The sequence below is a fragment of the Nelumbo lutea genome, chromosome 1 (assembly GCF_056320005.1).
Source record: "Nelumbo lutea isolate HS-2025 chromosome 1, American lotus-T2T, whole genome shotgun sequence".
Taxonomy (NCBI): domain Eukaryota; kingdom Viridiplantae; phylum Streptophyta; class Magnoliopsida; order Proteales; family Nelumbonaceae; genus Nelumbo; species Nelumbo lutea.
In genome coordinates, this window is record NC_142684.1 from 175,920,863 (window position 1) to 175,933,575 (window position 12,713).

The 12,713-nt window shown below is 40.1% G+C and overlaps 1 protein-coding gene across 1 annotated transcript; it reads right to left on the reverse strand.

Annotated features, from left to right (window-relative positions):
* Positions 1-840: 840 nt before the first annotated feature.
* Positions 841-11,854, reverse strand: LOC148879378 (mediator of RNA polymerase II transcription subunit 33A-like). Its single transcript, XM_088960902.1, has 12 exons — positions 11,137-11,854; positions 10,464-10,574; positions 8,874-9,221; positions 8,316-8,632; positions 8,104-8,195; positions 7,191-7,551; positions 6,523-6,733; positions 5,591-5,705; positions 5,281-5,442; positions 3,779-4,442; positions 2,938-3,144; positions 841-2,127 (listed from the first exon to the last, which is right to left on the reverse strand). The coding sequence occupies exons 1-12, from the start codon at positions 11,409-11,411 to the stop codon at positions 1,010-1,012; spliced, it is 3,981 nt and encodes a 1,326-aa protein (XP_088817028.1). The 5' UTR covers positions 11,412-11,854; the 3' UTR covers positions 841-1,009.
* Positions 11,855-12,713: the final 859 nt, after the last annotated feature.

The window sequence follows — 12,713 nt, forward strand, 5'->3', positions numbered from 1 at the left end:
GAGTTGTGCCTTCGATGAATGACCCGTCGTCGAGGTTGCCATGATGAATGAGGCCCAACTGTTGTTGGAGGATCACCAAGGAAGTTAAGATAAATGACATCATCGGAAATGGAATCTCCGGTATTCTGTACAAATGGGTGAATTACGGCAAAGGTTGGCGCCCCCGCTGGTTCGTGCTCCAGGATGGCGTTCTGTCATACTACAAGATCCATTGCCCCGATAAAATCAATGTCAATCATAAATGACAAAATTTTTACAGCATCTAACAGATATAAATCAATCTTTACATGCAATAAGAGTGGTTAGTGTACTCTGTAATGGAAAAAGAGAACGTCAACACCCTCAAAAACAGGCTCAAGGGAAGACAACCAGCACGGTTGACTAGATCCACGAACCGGAGGCGCTAATGCCCTTCTCAGAATCTCTCTGTCAGCACGTCGGCAACACCTTCTCATCTTCTCCCCAGCTACTGCCACCTGAACATGTGCACATGGGTCGCGGTTTTGGATTCGTCGGGCAATTATCTTGACGACCTGAACTTTTCTCGATCATATATCCAGAAACAGAGACCTCCATTTTTATCCTTTTACATAATACTTAACACCGGTTAACACGGTTTTGGACCAACTTGACACTATTTTGAAAGTTTGGGTATGCAGTGACAAACTATGGACACATTTGAATGTTTGGGTACTAACACTAACGTACACTATCCCCAAAGTTAAAGATAGTAAAGTGGAATTTTATATTGATTAACCTAAAACGTTACAAATAAAAACAACAATGGTACCAAACACAACCTTAGTCTTTGATCTCTCTCCAAACAACATCAAACAAGCGTTTGCAAACCGCATCAACTTTTTTTTGTTTTACTTTTTCTCATTGATCATTATGTAAACTTTACATAAATTTGATGAAAAATAAACTAGATAAAAAGATCGAACATTATTGTTATTATGAGATGCAAAACAACTCTCTCGTCTCCAAAAGTGTTAGTTGAGAAACAGACTCATATCTCGCTCTCGACGATTAGTTGGGCAGCTGCACCCATCGCCCCAGCTCCACCTCTACCCAGCAAAGCAAGAGCAAGTTCCTCCTCATTCCACTGCCTTAATCCTTTGCTCAATCTTTTCAAGACATCCACCTCCACCTCCAACACCCATGTTGGTGTACACCCAACCATAAGGCTCACAAATCCTGACACATAAGCCCGCCATGTGGCCCAATCACAACCTAGTGAAACCTTGCCATCAAGTACGCTTGCTAGGAATTCCATGTGAGCTCTAAGGATCTTTGCCCGCCGCTTTGAAGCTGAAGTCGTTGAGTCCACGCCCCAAGCAAATGTACCACAAATAACAGCGAAGTAAGCAAGTGCATAGCCTCTCAGCATCGCCACAATCCCCTCACACCCTCCTTCCTGTTCTGATCCATTCCCAGATATAAACCAAGAAGGAATAGTCTCCTTGATCAACGACTGAACGAGACCCAACCCTCCAGACAACCATACAAATGATGCCCCAAGCAAAGCTGCAAGCTTCACCCGTGTCATTGCTGCAGCAAGTGAAACTTGCCCATATCTCATCCCATTTTTTGTCTTCTTCACCTTCTCCATCCTTTCCCTCAACAACCCATCGCCCACTATTTCTCTCACAGAAAACATTAGAAGAGAGAGAATCTCTTCTGTCATGAACATGATGTCTCTGATTGATCGGTATACTCGCAAGTAAAGAATCCCAGGGGCGACGGGGGAGAATCCTCCATAGAAATGGGAGCCAAAACCATGTCCAAGAAGGGCTCCAACACCCCCATTACTAGAGAGGGGTGTGGCATTGAGGCCAAGTGTTGCTGTGAAGCAGCTCTTGAGGAGCTGAACTACAGCATCACTGTTATGGTGGAAGATGGTCCGAGATGCAGAAAAGATGAGGAAATCACTCCATCTCTTCACCTTCTGGGCCCATAGAGATGCTACAATAGGCATGCAAGGCCATGGACAACCTGCTGAAAGGGACTCCAAGGCTGGGCCAGCCAGGTTGAGGGAACGTTCTGAGGCTCTATCAAGTTTGAAGGTTATGGTGAAGCTTACAAAGGCAGCCAAGGGCAGTGGAAGTGTGGCTGGAGCGGCTCCTCCTGTCATAAGAGAAAATATAAAAAATAAGAATCACAACCACGATATGAAGACACTCGTGTTTCCAAATACAAAGGCACATTTTTGGCTGCTTATCAATTTATTTACATTTAGCAGTTTCTCCAACAGGAGAATGCTTTTTCCTCCTTTTTTTTTCCTTCTTTTACTCTCTCTCTCTCTGGGGGGGGGGATAAATAACAGAAGTACTGCTTGCAGGATGAGAGACCACTGCTTCCACACCCATAAAAGATCCTTGGAGATATCCCCCATGGATCCTTTACATACCCATTTCATACGCTCAAATGACCTTGGCACTTGCTCTATTTTTAATGCAGAGGCAGGAAGTGTACTCATTATGACCCCAAGAGCAGTCTGTTGGCATTGTCTCACGGCTGTCCTTCCAATGGTGCTTCATTGTCCTTAGTGGTTTCCAATCCTTCAACCAAGTTTCTTATAACAGGTAGAGGGTTTCTTTTAACTTCTTAACATTAAATCACCAACCCCCAATGTTGGTGAAGTGAAACTCAGAAGGGTACGGTGATATTCATAAGAGGATAGTAAAAACATTAACTTGGTTAAAACAAAACCACTATTTGAATCTTCTAAACAGCAAAAGATAGTCTTATAAAACGAGATATGGGTGGCTCTCTCTCTCTACCCTACCAATAATAGAAGGCATATTTGACGGTTTAAGATGTATGCTGCACATACAATCCATGGGTGACATGTGAGCATCGACACATTTTAGCAATACCTAATGATGCTAGCATGTGAATGCCACGTAACACAACAGGGCACAAACTACTACTCACCTGCAGCAAGGCTTGGGACGTCTACCCCTGTTGCAGCCAGAATCCTCTTGATCTGCTCCTCAACGTTGGACAAATTTGCAGCAGGGCTTGGCCAATCAGTTCCATTCATGAAGGCAGGTTTCCAAACACCACGTGTCACTTCAGCTGAGAAGTAGCTAACAATTGTTGCCAATGATGCAGGTAGAAAATCAGCTAGATCCTTTAGCCCTGAAATGCAAGTTCAAGATGTCCTAAAGTGACCCCATCCAAATTCCAAATAAAAGGTATGAACAGAGGCATATATTGGTACCCTAGTTACAACTTACTTACAATGAGCATACACAAAGACACGTATTACATCATCAGCATGTAGTTTACTCCATATTAGGGCCATTAACTAATGTGGTCATGGCTATCTGGTGTCCTCCTGTCTTGTGAGGGGTGGGCTTGATATGGACCTAATCTTGGCCGTTTCTGAACGTGCATATGCAAAATGCATTGATGAAATCTACATTGCTAATATTATGTATCATGATACATCTAGTTGCCAAAGGTGAAAACTAATAAGACTGAAATCATGGTAATGGATCACAATCACCTGGATTGCAAATAGAGTTCCTAATAAAATTTATTTCTAGAAGCTAACTCTACCTAAAATAACAGCCCTCATCCTCAAGGAAGAAAAAAAAAAAAGTCAAATAGTTAAAATCATCTCAGAAAATAAATCACTTTTTAGGTGCAAAGATTCTCTACTATCCTCATATGAACCAAATGCATAAGACCAAGCTCAATTGCCTACTAGACTAAGTTGTGTAATGCCTACAAGAACCATGTAAGCATGCTTATGCCAATCAATACTAACCTGTAGCCAGTTCTCGCGGAGACAGTCTTCCATGGGAACAAGCTGTAAGAGCAGCATCGATAACAAAGGGAACTGCCTCCAGGATATCCCATGCAGGTAATTTAGGTCTAAGAGTGGCATCATCATTTGCAGGACCTGAAGAAGTACTACTTCCAGAAGTTCCAGTGGTTAAAGATTGGCTTCCTTTATTCATCTTCCTGAACACCATGTTTAGCAGTCCATCAACAATTTGATGAACTGGTGTCCCATGTACAGGACCAGAGAGCCTTGAAGCTATACAAGCTTGATGTTGCCGGTACCAGAGTTTTAACTTTGGGAATGAGTCTACAAATATAGGTTGTACAGATGACAAATTTGTGGCTGTTGACTGTCTCCGGATTTTGTTTCGATCTTTGGAATTGATTCCAGAGGATGCCAGTTGGGAGTTATGCACCAGTAAGAGGTACTCAGGAGTTAGCTGATACCCAACTGGGGGTACATCTCCAACCACATGTTCAAGTGGTGGATGATTGAACCTCCACAGCCTCAACAGAAGAATAAATGCATTTGAGAAAACTGCATGTGCAGAAATTTCCTCCCCTGTTGTGAGAGTCCATGAGACATTGGGAACACATGACCCAAAAACCTCACAGATTGGCATCAATGCACCCGCAAGTTGTGGTACCTGACAGTAAAATCAGAAAACTGGAGAGTATTAGAGCATAGTCAACAACAAGGGATTGTGGAGTAACCACCCGTGGATACTCCCCTTTTTCTGAGGCTGCAATTTGGGTTAGGTTGGGTTGAGAACTTTTAAATTTTGAGTGGAGTCAAGCCTGATATAGTTGAAATTCTTCAAATTGGGCAACCCAATTTGCACCCCTAGCCTTTTCCTTTCAACTTTCTTTCTTCTTTCCCACTATATTTATTTCAATTGGCCAGTTGCATTTTGATTTGGGTACAGCAACCTGTCATAGCAATTGCATACACGCATCATAATCCTTCTTTTATTGGACTCAACCAACCTTCCTGTCCTTATTGTTTACCTAATTCCTTTAAGGCATCCAAGATGCAGTATGCACTGAATCAAAGATAGGGTAATTCTTTGCTGTACACAAAATATGTGGATGCATGCATTGGACCATTTCAGGTTAGTCAAATCTTAGGTTTCTTCCTCTTCATCTCTCCAAGACTCCAACTACATATGAACAAGTAGTGGTCTACTAATGTAGCAAAGTGATCCGTTCCTCAATTAGGTGAAGGAACACTTTTGAGCACAATTGATTGGTAAGCATGTGTTGCCAAAGGGGATGGAGAACAAATTAGTAGTAGAGTTGTCATTCTTTCAATCTATGTACCCAAATATAGCTGGCAAGGGATCTGACACAGAAACACTTAGACACTTTGAAGTGTCTGACAAATATAGAACTCGTGCATGTGTTTGGGTATTGCAGCTCTCAATAACTGAGAGGATTATTTCCCACATTTGTGTCTAAGGAAGGTATTATAGAAGCAGAACCTACCAAACCATGTAATGAGAAAATCTGGACACAGTCAACAGATGCTATTCCAACAAGAAGAGTGTTGAGCATCGGTGCATGGCCTATTAAATGACTGTCACTCCCAGAATAATCTGCTGGAACTGAAGGGGACAGCAATCTTATTACAAAATGAATGGTGTGTTCCTGCAAGTAACAGAAAATTTACATGAACCAACACAGAAGGATCAAGACAAAAATAAACTAATATAACATACACCATAGTATAAAGAAGCTATATATTCATGCAAATATCACTTCGCCAAACTCAAAGGAATGATTTATGGCTCATTACCTGTATGTTCCAACCTCTAATTAAAGATGCCCCGCAGAGAATGTTAGCAGCAGATATCTTCTCACCATCCGATCCATTGACTGCAATGTCAAATATTTTCTCGAGCTCTGCTAAGCTTCCATCAAATCCATGAGCTTAAATTCAGTGGCTTTATCCTTGAGTAAATTTAAAAGCAGCATCTGATATACCTGGCTTCAGGAAATAAATAGCGTATAACTGAAGACCAGGAAATCATTTGAGTCCGACAGTAAGTAAAAACAACTCAAAGCTGACCCCGAAGATCACCTTTATTTATTTATTTTATGTATTTATTTTTTTCATTTTTCTTTTTCCATAGCGATCCTTTGTGAAAAGCATAACAAGTGATAACTAACAGCTGAAAAACCAATGTGCATGGTTGGGAACATCTAAATAATGGATCCCAGAAACTTCTCTTAAAAAATTTGAACCTTTCAACCTAATTTCCAGACTAGGGGCCATTACTTGGTGTTATGGTAAAATACTTAAGGTCAGGACCATAGCCAGTTTACCCATCCCAGGACTCCAGATGGTTGGGGCCAACATTTTTCCAAAGTACAGAAAGGACTTTATAAATTAATAGTAGAAATAACTATATAAGATCAGCTTTTGGGCTAAGACATGTACTGATGGCTTCCATAGAATATTGGATGCTGGCCCTCTGCTCGTGGTTCCAAGTATAATATTAATACAGAATTTAACTACAAAAAGAGAAAACATACAAAGCACAATATAAATAGAGGAGAGGTAAATTTTATGGTCATTATAGTTATAATCACTCAGCTTCTGCTAGGTTAAAACAACAACGCCTAAAGGAACACTGGTTTAATATGGTAGCTAAAAGGATTCAACTATGAAAAAGAACAATAGATTAATGATTATCTGAACACCTAGAAGGAAAAGCACCAGCATACCTTGAAGCAGGAGAAGAAACCAAAGCATTTATCATTGATGAAGTTAGTGGGGCTCCCTTCATCAATGATGACCAGCCAGGCACTTGGGCAGGCATACTACGAGGAATTTGGTTGATGTGCCTATTTACATAGCCTGGCCAGAAATATGCTGATGTGTCCAGTAGATTTCTAGCAATGCAAGCTTCAACTATTAGATGCCGCAAATTTCCAGCTGCAAAAAAAGGAAAGTACAGCTATTAGAAGAAAAGAGAACAAAATATATAACAAAACAGAAGCAACAACGCATTGAAACCGTCAGGATAACCACTAGGAAGTACCCAAAAATGCTACCACAATATATATATATATATATATATATATATATATATATATATATATATATATATATATATCTCAGGTGATCCACGTTGCATCCTTATCACAGATATGGGAGTAAACCCATATGAAATGAAATGAAACCAACCAATGGATGGTGTCAATACTCAATCAGATCAACTTTTTTTTATGACTTTCCTCCTCATGTGCAACATGAAATGGTGGATCTCACTCTCATGCATGTAAGCAACATGCATAAAAAATACAATGCTGCAGCTAGCCCTCACTTTCCCACACTGAAGACCCCTATCCACAGAAATCAATTCTCTGATGTCAAAAAACAAGGAACTTACAACAATTCATCGGCATGTCATTCATGCTAATGCACTCAAAATACCCACTTCCAACTGGGACACCAGAAACAAACATCATGGCTTTCACAGCAGCTTGATTTGCTACAGATACAACAGATTGTGGTGGGGTCAGTAGTCCTTCATAATCACCCAATATCTGTAAGCTGGACACCAAATCCTTGCGATGCTTTCCTGCAACCTGTTTTTCTTTCCTTTGGTTGTTGGGGCTGCATTCAGTTTCATCAATAAGTGCAGCTTCCTCTTCCTCAATGATATCAGCAATTGCAAGAGTCGTGACGGAAAACAACATGCATAAGCGGGTATCAAGGCGAGGTACAGGACCCTCAATAGGATCCCTTTCCTGTGAAAGTAATAGTTAAAACACATAAGTGTATAACACTATAACTCATGACAGAGAATTATAGAATGCTCCACAAGAACCTAAATGATGCTTCCTTGACTTCATACAGTGTATCAAGCACTCTGATTAATCCAACAAATTAATTATGGGCTCCTTGGATGGGAATTTCCTTTTCTATCTTCTGTTAGTTTAGGAAGAAATTAGGATATGAAATGGCCAAAATCCAGAACACAAAGACATATTCAGCCAGAAAATGCACGGTCCCTTTCCATGAATACTGCCTTCTAAAATCTTGACTACCAAGCTTGATGCATAGCACCATCATATCAATTCCCAGTTTGTTCACATTCAAACATGCCTACGACATTGGGGAAAAATGAAAAAGGAACTTAAAGACTGGTAAGCAATAAGGACAATATGTGCATCGGCTTGGACATTCCTAGGGAGCATCATGCATTACCTTCTTGACTAACAAAGAAAATTCCAAGCTTTATTGTGGTATAAAAAGAAATGAAGGAAAAAATATTAAATTCTGTTCACACAAAAATCTACCCTTTGGACATGGCGAAGAGCTGCAATCCAAAGACCCAGGAACGCATCATGCCAGGTGGTACCATTAACTGCTTGAAGAGATTTCACCAAACCTGTATAAACTAAAAAAACGTTTACCTCTGATCCATAGAAAGCTGGCAGGGAAAGGAAAAAAAATAACAGTATCTGAGAAATTAATATTTAAAGTACTCAAGTAAAAAGACACCTCATACCAGTAAGAGTTTCAATCGCACTAGTTACTGCAACTTGGGAACCATCCATAGAATCTTCTAGAAACAAATCGAGAGGAAGCCAAAGTGAAGATTGACTAGCCCCAAAACACTTCCCTGCAGAAGAGGTCATAGACCTAGAAGCCATAACTGCATGGAACTCCTGCTGTGTACTCGTTTTGCATTCTCGAGACAATATCTTACGTGTATCTGATGAAAACTGCACCAGAGCCTCTGGAGATATTTTTGAACTCTTCAGTGCCATTGAATTTGTCCCAAGCAATTGCAACCGCTGAATGAAACTTCCCCAATGCAGAGGCCTAAGATAGTGGTAAACAGTAGCAAAATCAGATACTGTACAAAACCATCCAAACCCTAATGTAGCTGACACTAAGATTAATTAACCAAAGTTCTGTGTAAATGTGGGTGATTAGTTAAAGAACATGCGTAAACCATAGAAATACCAATGGCCTACACCAACTCGAGCAACAGAACTAACAATTGTTGCATGTGACGTGCAAAATGAACACAAACATAAATTAAAGACTAAGATGTTATTACATGTTTTGACGTGCCAAGTAAAGAAGCTTGGAAGTTATTTTATTTTGCAAGAATTGCCCAATTAACTCAACAGCCATAACAGTGTTTGCTTTCCGTAGTCTATCTTGATGTTCAGTTCTTTTTTCATCAAAACTATCATGACCATCTATTTCCATATCTTGTTGCCTAGTTGACCATTTGGACTCCTTTTCTGGGGTCATTTCCAGCAACCCTTCATCATCTAATGTTGCATCAAGCAACTGCCACACAATTGAGAAGACAAATTCAACCACAAGAACCCCTGGTTCACATGCTTGAAGACCAAATATTTGGGAAAGATGAAGAACATCATCTATAGACTTCATGGTCCTGCATAAGAAAAACAAGTTACATCTACCTATAGTTTTAATTGTAAAAGTAGTGCAAATTGGAAGAAAAGTCAATACATAAAAATAGAAATGAGATTTAATTAATGAGATTATGAGACTAGAAGTAGATAAAAGTGTAGATGTAGCTCTTATTGTTTCTAATATCCAACTGTCATAATATAACATTGACGCCCATAAGGACAACAGTGAAGGTGTAGCAGGACGAGATGCATGAAAAGCAATGCCTGAACTCTGATGCATTTTGGGCTTTTTATTGTTCTAAATTTAAGCACCTGTGGTTCAACAATTGATATGGCACTGAACAGAATGGAATGGCGAAACAGGATTCATGTAGCCAACCCCATATAGTGGGACGAGGCTTAGATAATGATGATGATTGTTCTAGATTTTAGTAATTCTCAGGCCCATGCCATTGATGTCAACCAAAAGAAGCAGATTTGCGATTTTTAGTTCAAAATCTTCCAAAAGCAGGATAGCTGCTGCTTTTGAGTTTATTTTCACATCACATTTGAATAGTTCCTAGGTTGATGGCCTAGCATGATTCCAATTTGTGAATGGTAATCAACAGTCTCGCAAGTCTTAATTCAACATTTAACATGTCAAGAGAAGATGAATGAACCAATTCCCATATCACATGGAAGGGAATAAAGACAGTGCCTACAGGAAAACCAATAGAAAATCTATAATTTCATGTGCTGCAGCTAACTTTTTTCTCTAATGGGTTGAAAGGAAAAAAATGCATAGCTGCACTTCCAATTTGTATAAATCCTATAATCCTTTACACCCACTTCTTGCTGACTGACAGCAATGCTCCTAATGTTAGGATGCAGAAGACCAATAGTGATTGTATTGCTGCCCCAGTATGTCAAGTATCTACAAGTTACAGGATGTAGTTTCTACAATAAATTGTAACATGAATAAAAACTGGTTACACCTTCTGGCCTTTGAACAAATTTGGGATTCTCTGCTGAGTGCAGAGCATCTTTATCCAAAGAAGAAATTGAAATTGTTTTTTGTTTCTTGTCCTGAGACTGGAACAATAGAGAACTATACAACTTTAAAACAATTATTCAAGAATGGCAAAATGACAGCTCTGTAGATTGCAAATGACAAACTACAGAATATTGACAAGGTCCATCAAGCAGACAGTTAATTGTTCTAATAAATGTCCTTTAAGAAGTGTTATGCTTTCCTTTAGGTACTAAACAAAATCAAACCTCACTTTTGCCAATTTGGTCCATTAATTTGAGATGCGAAGGAGAAAGCATGTCTTTTAAGGAGTTCCATGTAGAGCCTGTATGCTGTTGGCCGGGACCGCCTACTAGGAAGCGCCCTGTGCAGAAAAAGGAAAACAGAAAATATTGATGAACTGCAAATAAAAGAGAGTAACAACAAATAGGAACACCAATATCCTTGAGGATACTTAACAGATCAGACAACAATTTTAGTAGTATTTGAAGAGAAAATTAGGCAGGTTTGAGTAAGCTGCTTAATCAGCTGGATGACTTCCAATTACTACTTATAATTGAATAGCTGAAACCAATAGAGGTTGATAAAAAGGACAAAAAAGTTAACATTAAACAACCACAGAATCACCATTAGCTATAGACATAGTAGTACACGAAAGATCTTGTCTTGCCCAATCCGGAAAATCAATCGATTCAAAGAAATAGTCCAATTCAAATCAACAAAACGCCAGAGTATTAGAAGAAACACAAATGAAAAATCACGTATGAACAATAGACATCTGACAAGGAAGCACCTTCCTGTAACCAAATCAGTAGATCAAAAACGACCAAGCTCACAACTATCAAAATAGAACTAAGAGGTTTTGTTAACCATCATTGAAGCCTAGACACAAGGAAGAAGATACAACTAGAAGGTTAAGCACAAACCTGCAAGATAGAAGAGCAAGAACCAGCATAGGCGGTGCAATCTTCACGGCTAATGCCCTCTCGAGAAGTTTCCATGCGATTGGAACGTTATTCCCCCAACAAATGTGAGAAACCAGTATATGAGCCACCTCCGTGGAAGGCAGATAAACCCCGGCTGAATTCAAATTCGAAGAGAGCTGGATTGCCCACAGCAGAGGATCACTACCCTTATCCTGCGCACACTTAGTGAGCTCTACTACGCTGTCCCATAGCGTTGTCTGTACGGAAGCCGCCATTTTTAGAGCAGATCCAGAGCGTTTTCATGGATAGAAACAGAATCCAATAGCGCAGATTGGGATTAAACTCTCAAGACAGAGCAAGTAAAAACTAAGAACGGCGAGGAAGACCCTTTTCCCCTTCTTTGGAACCTCTTCCAGTTCCGGGTTCTAAAAGTGGAAGTCAGCTTCAGACCGGGAAGGGGGTTGCTTCTATACCCATTGACAATTAGGGTTTCAAGTTTTCTTCTGGAGTGATTTCTTAGAGTATTAAAATGCTCGATCTTGGGTTGGGTCCATTAGCGGTTTAGCACACAGTGCACAAACTCAGCAGCAGGTCTCAGGGTTTTGACCTGTAAAAATTTCCCATCATTTTAATGAATTTCACGTGTCCTTAGTAAAAAAGTAAGGGTACAAATGTCAATTGGAGCTAAATACAGACTCTCCATTATCCCTTCCCCAGTGGATGAACTGCTTGAATAAACGAATAAAAAAAAAAAGTTGAATCCATGGCAGAGAGCTCAATGATGCCAACTGTGAGCACATGTATGCCAACTTGGTGTCTAAATCCTGAATCCATGGCAGAGAGCTCATTGATGAAAGTTCGATCACAGAATCGCAAGCAGTGCAGCCACTGATTGAAGCTTGCAAAAGCCACAGGTGTATATTCACTATTACTTCCCCTTTCATCTTTGTTAACAAGTCGCTTTCCATATGGGCCACCTCTAGAGTTGATTTTTTCAGGGGTTAGGTGGAGAGATAACATATAGAAATATTCCCAGAAGATTTATCCACAGATATTAGAGTAGAGATGGGTATTGGTAATGGGGTAGGATTAGGAATAGGAAACAACTCTTTGCTTTATCTTTACTCCTCTCAATCCCCCATCTATTATCACATACATTTCTTTTTCTATTTGTTATTTCGGGTGGTTGCTCAGTTGCTCTGGTTTCGCCATGGTGATGAAATGGTGAGATCATCATCCAGCAACCCCACCGCCTTCCCCTTCTTTCATTTTCACCAAAGATGATACCGGTAGTTTGGCTTTATCTTCAACGATACACCATTTGTGGACATGACTCTTTCAAGTTTCAACATCCCTGATCTCTCCACTTACCATCTCCAGTTCTCATCCACCTCCACGTAATGATACCGGTAGTTTGGCTTTATCTTCAACGATACACCATTTGTGGACATGACTCTTTCAAGTTTCAACATCCCTGATCTCTCCACTTACCATCTCCAGTTCCCCTCCACCTCCACGTAATGGTCCTCACACTCTCACACCCACCTCCCAGCACTTGCAGCCGCCCAGACCTATTC